This window comes from Gopherus flavomarginatus, chromosome 25, assembly GCF_025201925.1.
Source record: "Gopherus flavomarginatus isolate rGopFla2 chromosome 25, rGopFla2.mat.asm, whole genome shotgun sequence".
Lineage (NCBI taxonomy): Eukaryota > Metazoa > Chordata > Testudines > Testudinidae > Gopherus > Gopherus flavomarginatus.
This window is the reverse complement of record NC_066641.1, coordinates 5,548,817-5,563,952: the sequence shown is the minus strand read 5'-3', so window position 1 is coordinate 5,563,952 and position 15,136 is coordinate 5,548,817. Positions and strand designations below refer to the sequence as shown.

Here is a 15,136-nt window from a genome sequence, read left to right as displayed (position 1 = left end):
AAATACTATTTCTTTGGTTTATCTTTTGACAGTGCAAACATTTGTAATCTAAAATAATGACATAAAGCGAGCACTGTACACTTTGTATCCTGGATTGTAACTGAAATCAACATCTTTGAAAATGTCGAAAGCATTCCAAAGCATTTATAATACATGTAAATTGGGGGCCTATTATTGTTTAACAGTGCGATTACAACTGCCATGAACCACGACTGTTTTTTAAAATCTAGTTACTCTGTTTTGTGTTAATCGCGTGCCTCTAACTGCAAGTAATTGACAGCCCCGACGGCAACGTTTCTCCACAAAGGCCGCCAGTGCTAATGAACGACGGTAGAGCTGGTTTGTTCGCTGCATAATTCAACACAGGAATTGCAGTCAGTCCAGCAGAGGTATAGGCGGGGCCAGCTGTAGGCACCAGCACTCCAAACATGTGCTTCGGGTGGCACTTTCCAAGGGGCGGCGCTCCGGCTCCTTTTCTTTTTTTCCCTTGGGGCGCAAAAAGCCAGGAGCCGGCCCCGAGCGGAGGTGAGCTGTGGTGGTGGGGGACGCGGGGAGGCCGCAGGAAGTAACCCTGGGTGGGGGGGCAGAGAAACCACTCCCGCCCCCAGCTCACGTCCGCTCCACTGCTGCCTGCTCCTCCGAGTGCACCACCGCTCCACTTCTCCCGCCTCCCTCCCAGGCTTGCCATGCGGATCAGCTGTTTTGCAGCAAGCCTGGGAGAGGGGGAGGAGAAGCGGAGCGGCGGTGGCGCGCTCAGGGGAGCAGGCAGAGTGGAGGTGAGCTGAGGCGGTGGGGGGCACGGGGAGGGCTGCAGGAAGTAACTGTTGGGGGGCAGAGGAACCGCTCCCCCCCAACTCACCTCCGCCTCCTCCTCCGAGTGCACCGCCGCTCTGCTTCTCCCCCCTCCCAGGCTTGCCTGGGAGGGAGGGTTAGGAGGGGAAATGCGGTGTGCCCGGGGAAGGAGGTGGGTCCAGGGATTTGGGGAATGCATTGGAATGGGGCGGGGAAGGGGCGGAGCTGGGGTGAGGCCGAGGGGGGCGTGGAAAATTTTTTTTGCTTGGAGCGGCAAAAAACTTGGAGCCGGCCCTGGGTCTAGGCCTGTAATAACCAGGTACCGTGGATGAGAGATGTATTGGCAGAATTGCATGGGGATCCCAGGACTGGAATAGCAGGGAGTACTGCAAGCTAGGAAGGGAGACACTTTCCAGCTGTGTGCGTGTGCACGCGAGGGGTGCTGCACTGGGATAATGGTCAGAAGCCAGGGCAATGTTACTGTGTGTTTCACAGCCCACTGGGTTAATAGTTAATGCTACATTTTGCAAGATTGGGACCAGTCTACACCTAAAACAGCCTCTCAGCTCCTAAAGCCTTTAGGGTGACCAGATGTCCTGATTTTATAGGGACAGTCCCGACATTTGGAGCTTTTTCTTATATAGGCACCTATTACCTCCCACCCCCGTCCCGTTTTTCACACTTGCTCTCTGGTCACCCAACCTGTGCTCCACGAGGAATCCAAACTGGATGCAAAATCTGGAGAGAACCCAGGAAACTTGATTGGACTCAGGACATGGCCAACACTGAAGTGGATTGGCACGAAGTACAGAGGACTCTTTCCTATGTGCCTGGCTGGTGTGTCCTACTCACAAGCTCAGGGTCACACTGATCACCAGAGGGGGGTCGCTAAAGAATTTCCCAGGGGGCACAGATTGGCACCTAATCAATTCCCTGCCAATGCAGGGGCCTCGGGCATGGTCTCTGCCTGCGGCACACAGCTGTCTCAAGAGGACTTAAATGCTTGAGTCTAACCAAAGTCATTGCGCTCAATACGGGGTAACCGGTGAAATGTACAGACCTGTGCTATGCAGGTCAGACTAGGAGAGGTGAAGGTTTGTGGGACGCTTGGATGGTGTCTGCACCATATTGTGAATTCTAAAAGTCCCACAAAACAGCTAAACAAACAAAAAGTGGGGCCGGGTGGGTCAAGGGGTCACAAACAACACTGCAAATTTGGAGCCACCTTGAGCTTCCTGTTTGTCACTACACTGCACAAGACGGCTACTCAGAGCTTAGTGGTAGGAGCGGCCTAGGGACTCAGCCTGTCCTGCTTTCAACGCCCAGGTCCCCCGACACTGAGCTGTAGGAGAATCTTCATTTGCTAGTAGCAGCACTGGGTCTAAGACACACAGTTGAGTAGCTCTGATTCTACCCAGTAGATTGCAGTGGTACACACACACACACACACACACACACACACACACACACACACACACACACACACACACACACACACACACACACACACCCTTAAAAGGATTCAAGGCAAAGTGACTTGCCCAAAGTCACACAGCGGGCAGTGGCACTCAGGTCTCCAGATGCCCACTAACCGAACCGGGTCAATAGCTGTGAGTACAAAGCGCTGGCAGATGGGCACATTAATTCCGAGAGTGTCAGGTGCCAGGATGTGGCGAAGGACAAAGCGGTGGAGGAGTTATTTTGTGGGAAGGTCGCTGAGCAGGAGAGAGCGGAAGCGAATACGTGAAGGTAAGCACCAGCTGTCAGATTCCTCTTTATGCTGATTGCACCAATTGAGGAACTGGAAGACGCCTGGGTCACGGGTCCTGCTGTCAGCTTCAACAAGGCAAGTCAAAGGGCTGCTCACGTTGGGAGCTCTTTAGGGCAGGAGCTGTCATTTTGTTCTGTTTGTACAGCGCCTGGCACAATGGGATGGTGGTCCATGATGACAGCTGCTAGCCGCTACGGCTAATGATAAACATCCAACACAATGCTGAGGCAAGGGCAGTATTGCTGCAGTGAGAAAGGAACTGGTGGGGGGGAAGCTTCTGTTTGAATAAAACCACAGTGATTCCCTCTGAAGGAAGGATGGGCCAGTGATTAAGGGGATAGCGTATGACTTGGGAGTCCTGGGCTCCGTCCCCTCCTCTGCCACTGACATCTTGTGTCACCTGGGGCAAGTCATGTAGGATAAATCTACACAGCTCACGGCAGCGAGCCTCCAAGGCTTGGTCTGGTGGGGGTTGTGCCCGTGTTATAAAAATGGTCATGTAGCTGCTGAATCCAGGGTCTGAAGCCTACCCCCTCTCTAAGCTTCAGAGCCCAAGCTCCAGGATAGCTCAGTGGTTTTTAAGCCTTGGCTTACTAAACCCAGGGTTGTGAATTCAGTACTTCAGGAAGCCATTCAGGGACCTGGGGCAAAAATCTGTCTGGGGATTGGTCCTGCTTTGAGCAGGGGGTTGGACTAGATACCTCCTGAGGTCCCTTCCAACCCCGATATTCTGTGTTTACATGGCTATTTTCAGTGCAAGCCCAAGTCTGTCTATCTGGGCTGGGAGGCTCGCTGCTGCAGACTGTGTGGACAAGCCCTTAGCCCCATTGCAAGGCCTAACTGATATAGGAGCCCAAGTTTAATTTTTCAAAAGGCATTTAGGCGCTGTCTAAGAGCTCACATTTAGAGCTGATGAAGAAATGGGCTCTTCCCCCACTCTCCATGGAAAATGTGGACTTTTCCTTCAAAAATCAAAGATAAGAAAATGTTCCACAGGCTTACGCACTTCCATGTTCAGCCAAAAGCGTTTGCGATGAGATTTGGAGATTTTCCGTGGAAAGCGCTTCCTTGTGGTGAAAGGGCGCCAGTTAGCCAAACACTCCACTCTCCGTCGAAAAATAGTTTAGCCAGAATATTTCCCACAAGTCCTAGTCACATTCTGTGGGCCTGACCTGGCAGCCCTGGCCAAGGCAAGGAGTGCCAGCGAGGTCAGATCTGCTCTAGGAATTATTTTGGGGGCAGTTCCCTGGCTTGTGCTATACAGGAGGTCAGACTGGTTGATTGGCCTGGTCCTTTTTTGCCTTAGAATCTATGTCCGTGGGATCATATGATCCAGTGTTTGCTGGATCAGGGGCTAACACAGGGTTGCCACACAACATGCTAACCAGACTCACGGCAGACAGATCACTTTTTGAATATGCGCGTCTCGCTTGGCTGCTTTCTTTTGCAAAGGCATTACAGAAGAGATGGTGGCGCTGGGAGATCCCGTGGCCTCCTCACCTGAGCAGAAGTTGCACACTTCATGGAAGATTCCCATCCCTGCTCCGCAGGCCAAAGAGGTTCAGCGTGTGGAAGAAATTTCCCAATGCCAGGTATGTGGAAGGCTGGTGCACTAGTCAAGGCGCCAGCCCCAGACTTGGGTAGACCCACGTTCCCATTGTTAACTACGAATCTCAATACCTTTGAGGCCTCTCTTTTCCATCTGTAAAATGGGTATATGAGCACTGCCCGACCTCAGGGGGATGTTGTGAGGATGAAGATTGTATGCGGCTCTGATGCTAAGATAATAGGAACCTCTGATAAATAAATAGCTCTGAAATGACCAAGGCTTAGCCTCACTTAGTATAAATTTAGCCATGAAATTGTAAGGAAATGCGAGCCCAAAAGGCATGAAAGCGATAGGAAAAAGTGACCAGCATCCCTTACATCTCTGTCTGTGAGCCCATCTCCCCTCCTAATAAACTGAAGACGCTGGCTAGCGGTGTCGGGTTGCAAAGCCACCAGCGAGGCACTCTAATATGCTTTGCCAAACAAGGAAGACATCAAAGCACAGCCAGGCAGGAAGAAAATAAACCTGCTCAATTTCACGGAGCAAAGCTACCTTCCCAACAATGAAGGCGCCCCAGAGATCAAACAAACAAATCCACGCGGCCTTGCAAAGAAGCATTGCCGGAAAGTCCCCATGACAACAAGCTGACATCACAAAGGTGGTCTCATCATTAAGTCATTAAATATAACGCCATGTGGACAATAATGATAATCAGCAGCTTAAGAACAGTAACGAAATATAAACCCATTATCCTGTTCCCTGGGAGAGCCGGGGATAATTCATGTTTCTGATGGATTTTTTTTTGGTTGATAATTATCACCACTTTGAGGGGAAAAAAGATACCCTTCTCCGTGCCTTAGCCATTAACCAGACTAGAGGTTTCTCCCACCCCCTTCTCCCCCAACCTCTAGCTCTCAGCAAAACTTCGTCAGCCATTGCAAGTGATTTTCGTTAAAATGCCGTGAACAAGAATAAGCAGAAAACAATTCCCTTCAGGGCCCTTATGTCTGAGGGCGCTTGGAAATGTGCACTTTCCTTTTCTCTGTGGAAGGATGAGACCATTCCTAAAAACAGAGGCACAGACCTGCTTTCTACCCACATATTTACTCCTGAGGCTGATCCGGGCTCTTTAGATAATAACCTACTATTCTTTCTCTCAAGCACACTGATATGGACCTACGGTGCTTATTTCCCACCCCCATGATATCTGAACACCACACGGGTGCTGGGCAGGTGCCCATGTCAACGACAAAATAAGCAGAGGCTCTTTGGTAGCCATGAATGGGGTTCTCCTTTTGCCCCATTGCCCTGTCATAGCCCTGTGTGTGTGCATCTGATGCCACACTCATCTCTGGGGGGTCAGTAACACTGGTGCTGCTGCCCCCTTCCCATTACCTCCCCATCAGACCCACGTGCCTTACTTGTGGTGTTGTATCGGACTCCGTAGAAGTATTCGGGGCAAGGGCGGGCCACCAGCTGCCCCACAGCACTCCGGGGCCAGCATGTACCGATCAGGTCTATGGAGGCGTTGCACTGGAGACCTAGGAGAGACAGGGGAGAGGGTTACCAGAGATCCCAAAGTTACCTGCATGGAGCTCCCCTTCCCCCCGCAGCACCCCTTGGGCAACAGAGCAAAGGGAGTGAACCCTGCAGAGCTGGGGGTATGGTGGGCGAGGGGATTTGTTGCTGGCTTCTCACTGTATCCCATTCCCATTCCCAGCTGCTTGCTCTATCCCATTATTCCCTAACACACTGGAAGCTTTCTTGCTCTGAAGCCGTCATTGCTGGCCACTGTCAGAGCCTGTTTCTTCACTAAATAAAAAAGAGGTCTCTCTTACGAGGTAGCGAACTTGAAATAGCCACAGCGTTGCAAGCTCCTAGTGGAGACGAGGCACGGGGAAGGGTTACCTTGCTGTAGCTGGCTATGGTGAAACCCTACACCACTGGCTCCTAAACCGCACCAATTTATGAACCACCTTCTTAAAAACTTATTGTGAAGCAATGGACGGAACATTAACCTCATGTACCATCAGTGGTATATGGACCACAGTGTGGAAGCACCTGCCTTAAACCCTCCCCCTCCATCCTTTATCTCAGCCAGCAACTACTGCTACATCATGGTTTCCACTCGCATTTTACAGCAAGACAGCTAACGTGCAACAGCTTATCTCATTGTAAAAACACACCTCTTTCCCTAGTGAAGGCAAGCCCAGGAACTGGACTAGCTTGAACGTAGGTGTGACTGGGGAAATGCTTGCCCTACCCTGGGTTGGAGTCTGTCTGGGGATACCTGCGTTTCAGACTCCAGTGCAAAGTGGATTATAATAAGCGGGCCTGGGTGGACTTGGAATTGGAGGGAGGCAGCAGAGACTTTCAGTCTCAATTGGGTGGTTCAGCTCCATCCCTGGTGAGAGGGAACCAAAAGTTGTGACAATAAATGAGAGCTTCCTGCTGTCTTATGTATAATGAGTTGTTTGGTTATGTTTAGAGCTGGTTGGAAAATGGTGTGTGCGTGTGTGTGCACGAATACCAAAACATTTCAATTAGGAAATTCTGCTGCAATTGCCTCATGGGAGTTGTAGTTCACTTGCCTCATGCTCCCATTCTCCTCCATAAGGCAGGCTCCTTGGTCAGACTACATTTTCCATGATGCAACATGGTGTCCCCTCATAGTGAGAAGAAGCAGTTGTATCTTGGGAGTCCTTGGATATGGTGCATCATGGGAGATGTAGTCCGACCATGGAACCTGGCTCATGAAGGAGAATGAAGACATGAGGCAGCTGAACTACAGCTCCCATGAGGCACCACAACATCTTAGCTAACTGTTGGGTTTCTGACCAAAAAAAACCTCACAAAATTTTCAAAGAAGGCAGAAAATTTTCATGACAAATTTTGTTTCGCTGAAAAGCCAATTTTCTGTTAAAAAGCAAATTTTAATGGACATTTTCCAACCATCCCTAGTTGCAGCACCTGCTATAAAAAGCCACATCTGCTGGCCAAGGAAGGACTGAATGGGCCAAGGAGCTTGACCTGGGGTCTTTCGAGTAGAGCGCTGACCCCGGTTGGAAGAAGATGCAGTCACGGTGGCCTTCAGCCTCCATGTCTATAGAAACAGCAAAAAATTCATGTATACACTGAGAGAATAACAAGGTACCAGGGGGTTTCCTGTGGCACAGAGAGCCCCCTCTGTTGAGGTGTCACCATGTTTGCAGCGTGAAACCTCCTCTTTCCTTCTCTCCTTCCCCCCAGGTTGCAATAATACTTTATTCCAGGTAATTTAGAATTCAAGTTTCAGTAGGGCAAGTTGGCAGCTGCATGGTTAACAGGGTATAACACATAGTTTTATTAACTCATTTGATGCCAGTAGTTGTTTCACAACCCAGTCCACCAGTGCAGAGCATGTACTGAGAAAAAGCAACAGCTCATCCTTCTGTGGCACCTGCCCCTCTCTCCCATTACTCCTTTGCAGGCTCCCCTACCCTCCAGTGGTCCTTCGGTTGGTTCCTATTCAGTTTTCAAGCACTCGGTCCTCTGGAAGAACCCAGAGGGAGTTTGTGCATCATGCTGCCTTTGGGGCAGGGAAAGAGGCATGATTTGGCTCACAATGTTTTGGGCACATGTTCATCAGCTGGAGTCCATTTGTGGCACCTGGAATTAAGCATGTTGCTTTCAGGGTTGAAAATAATTCTGCACCCGTAGTGCTATGTGCGTAACACTTTCTGCGTGAAAAGATTTTTCAGTTCATTGCAGGCGGAATAATCCAACATCAAATTTTAATGGTGGCTTTAACTCTGACCTCCTTTTCTTGGTGTGGGTTTAGCACTCAGTAAACTGTGGTACTGTACAGGAAATCAGCTCTATCCGGGCCATGGCTAATACGGCTAATGAAAGCACAGTGTGTTAATTTAGGCTTTATTGAGGCCAGATTGCAGAGTTATTTATATATATTTTTAACATAGTACAGGATGTTCTGCAGCAAAATATGTCTTTGTTACATCTGAGGATTAGATACAAAACCGATTTCTCTGTGTCATGTCAACATAATTCAATAATTAACATTCTGCAGTTTGAAGAGGGGTGTGCAACAGACCTTGAAAGGTGTTTGTCTGGTTTAGTGCAGAGCACTTATAGTTACTGAAGATACAGCAGCAGTTTCTGGGCTGAAATGAGTGGTTTCATTCTTTTCCAACTAGCTTTCAGTAACTCCGCATCTCAAATAATGTGCGCGTGAATCTGAGCTCAGTTACACCAATTCTACATAGGACTTGAATGGAGTTACTCCATACTTTTGTTGATATGAGAGCAGAATAGACCCAAGTGTATCTCGGTAGCTGCAGTGCATTCTGAGGGAGTTCTGGTTGCAAATGGACATTTTAAGATTCATGTTCAGGTGTCTACGTTTCTCCTACACTGCGTATGAATAAAGCTGGCCAAAAACAATTGGCCAAAAAATTGGATTTTTGATAAAATGCAAATATGTGTGCAAAAAAAAATCCGTTTTTCACTGAAAAACTAAAAGTGGACTGTTTGATGAGTTTTTGATGAAAACGCAGAGTCCTTTATAAAAATTGCTGAAAAAAATGTTTTCCTCAAAAAATTATTGCAGGAAAAAAATCATTTCCCTATAGTTCTACATCCGAATTGTAAAAGCGTTCAGAGTTTTGGAAACAATTCCATATTTTTCTGTGGTAAGGTGTTTTTAATTATAACTCTATTTTTACTAATGTTTATGTTGCTGTAGCAACCTTAAGTTGCCCATTCCTTGGGGAAAAAAATCATGGTGGTCATTCTGACTTGCTGTGTGATCTTGGGCAGATCCCATTTAATCCCATGTTCCTCAGTTTCCCCATTTGTAAAATGGGGCTTATCACCTGCCTACATCACAGGGGAGCTGGGAGGCATGAGGTCTGCATAGTGATGCAGCACTGAAAAATGAGAAGTCAGAATATTTATAAAGGGTAAACAGAATGACCTGAATAACTAAAGGTTTACATAGCTTGACATTGACCCCGGGCATAATAATGGAATGGCGGATATGGTGTGCTATCAATACAGAGTGAAAGGAGAATGGAAATATAATTAATATCAGCCAATAATAGTTTTCACGGAATTTAGATCTTGTCAGACAGACATGCTATTGTTCGGTGAGACCGCTCCAAGCGTGGTTGATAAAGGCAGCTGTCTTGATGTAATATACTTACATTTCCAGAAGGCATTTGACATCCTACCTCGTGACTTTCTGATGAAAGAATTAGCATGATACAAAATGAAGGTGGGCCAAAAAGAAATGAATTAACACTGGACCGATCTCAACGGAGCATTATCAACCAGCAGGAGTGCTGGTGGGCTCTGCCAGGCTGGTACACGCGCCCTAGAGGCTGCCGTTTCTACTGGGGAGAGGAGCCTGTGTAAACCTCCCCTCACTTTTCTACCAGATAACATTTCCCCATATTTATATACCCTCCCCGGGTAATAGCTGAATATTTTTGGCTCTGCATTGTATTTAAGCATCCCAATGCCTCTGTGAGGGAGAGCACTGCAGAGATGGGGAATCGAGGCAGAGAGACAAAGGGACTTACCTAAGGTTGCACAGGGAATCTGTGGCACAGCAGAGATTTCCCCCAGAGGCTGCTAAGCCCAGGAGGAGTGACCTACCCACTGGCCCATCCTTCCTCTCAGGGTCCTCTAATGCAACCACCACTATTCAGGATGAATAGGCCCCTGCTTCGTCTCCTGCCCTGCCCCGGGACCAGCATTCAATGAGCCTTTGTCTGGTGGTTCAGATCCCAGTTCTGCCAAGCAGCCAGGTCCCGCAACCTTGACCCTGCGACAGAGTGTTCAGCCGGGTCCCGTGTCTCCGCAGATGAAAGATTTATGGCGTCAGGCAATGAATAAACCCCATAAGTCAATCCTGCTAACGGAGCTGCCTGCGGCTGGTGCACAGAGAGCTGAGAGCTGCTGCCTTTCTGGGACTGCGACGGCCGGGTGGGGTCGGGAGGTCCCAGCAGCTGGCCTGAGGCGGAGCAGCTAAGGCAATACTGCGGCCAGTGGCAGATCAGTTAATGTCCAAGCTCAGACAGTGGTGGGGACAGACGGGTCAGGGGGGATTTGGAAGGAACTATGGAGCCCTTTGCCTCTAGGTCACCATCCTGAGCAGCCCTGGGGCAGCTCTAAGCTCTGCAACAGCGTCTCAGCAGCTCACTCAGTGGCCGCCTGCTGCATTGCGAGAGAGGGAGAAGAGGCACTGTGGCTGCTCCATTGGCTACTTCCCAGCCAGGCTACAGGAGCCCAGTGAAAGCAGGGAAGGAGCACTGAACCTGGGGTTGGGGGGGAGGCTAACACGGGATGACCCCTTTCCTCCAAACAGCCCCCGCCCCCCGGCAGCCCCGGCGCAGGGAAAGGAGGAGGAGCTGGACCCCAACAGACAGTTGTGCCCCTGACTCACTGTCCGAGCTCTAGGGTTGTTTTAACTTCCACCGGCTGGCAGCAGTCTCATAGGGACCACGCGCCATCTGGGATTAGCTGGAGTCCGGGGTGTGGCAGCCACTCCCCCTCCCCAGCCTGGACTGTGCCGGGGGCTGCAAGGATGGGGGCGAACCGGCTATGTCGGCTGCATGCCCACAGGGCCCTCCTCCAACAGGGGACTTGCAGGTGATGTCTGCCCCCTTTGTGTTGCCCGAGGGACTCCAGGGGATCTGCCCAAAGTAGGGATTGCAGCCTCTCGACCCTGCTTCAGTGATACACTGGCGCCCTGGCCGGAACGGCTGGATATCCCTGCGGCAAGGTATGCCTGGGATGCTTGACCTGCCCGGGCAGTGCCCACTCTCTGCCTACAGGGACATCAGTCTGGCACCCTTCACATGCACTACATTCAGCGTTGTGTGTGTGTGACATACAAAATGAGCCTGCTCGGCAGTCTCGGGGGGAGGCAGCAGGGCCGCGGGAAAAAAGAATCTGTCCAGGCCCTAAATGTGGGCTGGGTCCTCCCTGTCCTCGTCTCCTGTAAGTGTCACAGGCGTGACCGGGAGGCTGGATCCTGACTGACAGCACCTAGCGCCATATCCTGGGAGTTAGGGGCTTCGATAGCTGTCAGCAGCTGGGCCTTGCCCTCTCGTCAGGAGGTGGCCGAGGGCTGAAACTGGTCACCAGGCAAGTCCCGCTGAATGCGAACAGGATTCTGAAGCAGAGGATGTGGGGCGGGGGCTTACATCACGGAACTGGAGGGCCCAGACCCACTCCCAGTCAGCCGGAGTGGGATGGAATATGAATCTAATTCACAGCCCAGAAGCTGGCCTGGAAGCACACGAGCCACACCAGGTTTCAAGGAAATCAGATAAACTGTGCAGATTTTACAGTCTAAACCTTAACTAGAGCAGAGCTGGTGGTCTGCCATAATAAAAAAAATGGGTGTTGCTAGGTGAATTATTTAAGCTCAATACCAATGTGGACACAAGAACAAATGGATATAAACTGGCTATCAGAAAGTTTAGACTTGAAATTAGACAAAGGTTTCTAACTGTTAGAGGAGTGAAGTTCTGGACCAGCCTTCCAAGGGGAGTAGTGGGGGCAAAAGACATATTTGGCTTCAAGACTAAGCTTGATAAGTTTATGGAGGGGATGGTGTGACGGGATAGCCTAATTTTGGCAATTAATTGATCTTTGATTATTAGCAGGTAAGTATGCCCAATGGTCTGTGATGGGATGTTAGATGGGGTGGGATCTGAGTTACTACAGAGAATTCTTTCCTGGGTGCTGGCTGGTGAGTCTTGCCCACATACTCAGGGTTTAGCTGATCGCCATATTTGGGGTTGGGAAGGAATATTCCTCCAGGGCAGATTGGCAGAAGCCCTGGGGGGTTTTTGCCTTCCTCTGCAGCATGGGGCATGGGTCGCTTGCTGGAAGATTCTCAGCACCTTGAGGTCTTTAAACCACGATTTGAGGACGTCAGTAGCTCAGACATAGGTCAGGGGTTTGTTACAGGAGTGGGTGGGTGAGATTCTGTGGCCTGCGTTGTGCAGGAGGTCAGACTAGATTATCATAATGGTCCCTTCTGACCTTAAAGTCTATGAGGTTCTGTTCCATTTGTCCCTCATGACTAGCTGCCAATTGGCTGCACCTGGCTACCAGCGTTTAGAGCACTGCTTAGTGTGGAAATTATATTGATCAGATACGAAATGCATCCATGTTTTCTTTTCCAGCCCATCCATATTTTAGAGGGAATTATTCTGCAAGCTGCTTTCTGCAAACACCTGCTCTGGCCTTGGCAGAATTGTTTATGAGAGTGACATTGTTTATTTTCTTCCCAGCATGATGACAATAAGAGGCCGAGGGGATCTCTGCACATGTGTGTGCGCGCTGGTGAGTTACACTGGTGCACACCAGCTGTGTTCGGGCGCAGAATGCCTTCCTCTGCGTTTAGTGTGCATTGCTTTGAAAGCAGCACAGACCAGCTGTGTTCGGGCGCAGAATGCCTTCCTCTGCGTTTAGCGTGCATTGCTTTGAAAGCAGCACAGACTTGACTGGAAAAAAAGCACTGTTATCACTGAATAAGGGTATCCACATAGGCATAACCACAGCAGGCTAATGAGACTGTTAGAGGTGTGCTGGTAAATCTCCCCATGTTGACAAGCCCTATTCATTAATTGAAACCTGTTTCTAACTGACTTAAGATAAACCAAAAAAGAAAAAGTAGGATTTAAACTGAAGTAAGAGCGTCCACACTGCCTTTGGCAGCGCAGTTTACAGCTTAAGCTGGTGCAAGTCCGAGCCACGAGTTGGAGAGCTTGGTCCTGTCTTCATGATGGACGAGAGGTCCAAACCCAGATACAATTCTCTCCCAGTCAGTTGTGGGCTGGCAAGGAGCTCGGGGAAATGTGGGCTTGCCGTCAAGAAATAAGACTCCTGATCAACTCCCTGTGGAGGCAGTGGAAACGCCAGCACTTGAGCTATTTCAAACTGGACTGGAGAAAGACTCCCCAGAATATCTAGCAGTGCAGGGGTTATTTCTCCACATGCCACTGGGTGAGTTTAAAATCGGTTCCAGCTCTCGGATCCACGATTGCTGCTCCCTTCTGTATCTCACGTTGCTCACAAATCTGGTACGACACTCTGACAAAGGGCTCTGTGATGAGCACGTCCGTGAGATGGAAATCACATGCACGCGGCAAGCAACACGCCAGGTTTACACCATGTACGTCTCTTTCTTCTTCCTTTTTGCAACCCCGGGGGAGAAACGTGGCTTTGACGTGACTAGCTGGTATCTATACAATGTAAATATGATACACACGATTCTGGCATGTCACAGCCTCTCAGTCTCAGCCAGCTAAATGCTGACAATACCTTGTGAGCCCAAACTCTGAACTAGTTTTCAGTTCTTACCCAGCTAAACTCTCCCTAAAGCGAATGGGAGTTGTGTTTGCAGATGCCATAACCTTGTGTCATAGGGGGAAAGCTCATCTGTGCAGGAGATCGAGCTTGCTACAGGGCTGGTCTGAGATGAGGGGACGAGCTCCCGAGGAGCTAAGGACCATCCCAAACCTCCCCAACTTCTGCTCCGAGTGCCAGGAGCACTTCCTCAATTACCTTCACTTGTACAAAGACACAGCAATGTGAGCGTTGGAATTTCCCTCACACAGCAAAAAATCAAAACAGCCCCCTCCACTGCGCACCCCATTCTGCCCCTGCGGAGATGATGAGAGAGAGAACGAACCACACGTGCCAGATGTTAGTCCTGTCGCTTAATGCAGATGTTCGGGTAGGACGGTGCAGGGGGTAGGGTTAGCACAGAATAGAAAGGATTGATGAGTTTCACCCTTGATGCTTGCAGTATGAAACTCGCCTCCCTGCAAAGAGCCTGCACAAGGCCACAACTGGCCTTAGTGGGAGTTAAATGCTGCATATAGCCATGCTGGTTCCTTTGCCCAGTGCTATGGGAATTACAGAGTTCTCTGAGATCCCCAGAGGACAGCTGTTATACAGCCGGGGTCAGCAAAGACCCCTACAGCATATGTACAGCACAGTCACAAGTCCACAAAACCACCCATGCTGTCAGCTCCATGATGGGCTGTTGGCACCTTCTGAGCTCCCACCTTCTCCGGCGGGAGCCTCTCCCTGCAGCCTCCGCAGGAGAAAGAGGGATACTCACACTCAGAGACTTTAAGGTCAGAAGGGACCGGTACGATCATCTAGTTTGACCTCCTGCACAATGCAGGCAACAGAATCTCACCCCTCCACTTCTATAACAAACCCCTAACCTATGTCTGAGTTATTCAAGTCCTCAAATTGTGGTTTAAAGACCACCAGGTGCAGAGAATCCTCCAGCAAGTGACTCGTGCCCCACGCTGCAGAGGAAGGCAAAAAACCTCCAGGGCCTCTGCCAGTCTGCCCTGGAGGAAAAGTCCTTCCTAACCCCAAATATGGCGATCAGTTAAACCCTGAGCATATCCAGACCCAAAGGTGGCCATTCAGTTGTTCTGTTTCCTTTTTGGTCATCCCATGTCCCAGCTCACCTGCAAAGCAGTCCTTGGGAGGTAGTGACACACAACAGCTGTCTGGAAAGCTGCACAGCCTGCTCCTCAGAGATGTTAATTCACCCCTGTTCACCTGTTTCGCCTCCTAATCCAGGAGCTAGCGCCCTCTCCATTACTTCCCTCAGTGCTTCTCTGTTTGAGTCCATTTATAGAGTCTCATAATTCATGGACTAGCCTAAGATTTAGAAGACCTGGGTTCTAATCCCTGCTCCACCTAACTTCCATGTAACCTTGGGCATGACACTTAGCCTCTCTGGGCCTCAGATCCCCATCTGTACAATGGGGAGAACTGCCCTGCCGTGCTTCCGAGGGGGCTTGTAAGGCTAATTCCATTAAAGGTGCTTGAGATCTGCTGCTGAAAAGTGCTATAGAAGAGCGTAATGGTGGTGTTCTTCTTGAGACAGGGCGAAATGGAAGATGTCTGACCGACCTTCTCCAGCCCAGTCATTATTCTGTGTATCTCCAGTATGTCCTCTCTTAGGTCTGGTGTACACG

At 49.8% G+C, this 15,136-nt stretch overlaps 1 protein-coding gene across 1 annotated transcript in view; it reads right to left on the bottom strand.

The window, feature by feature from the left end:
- CRHR1 (corticotropin releasing hormone receptor 1) overlaps window positions 1-15,136 on the bottom strand; it is an 87,964-nt gene that overhangs the window by 31,158 nt on the left and 41,670 nt on the right. Inside the window, exon 3 of the mRNA XM_050934965.1 lies at window positions 5,534-5,653. Within this exon, the coding sequence (XP_050790922.1) occupies window positions 5,534-5,653 (120 nt within the window). The remainder of the gene's footprint in view (window positions 1-5,533; window positions 5,654-15,136) is intronic.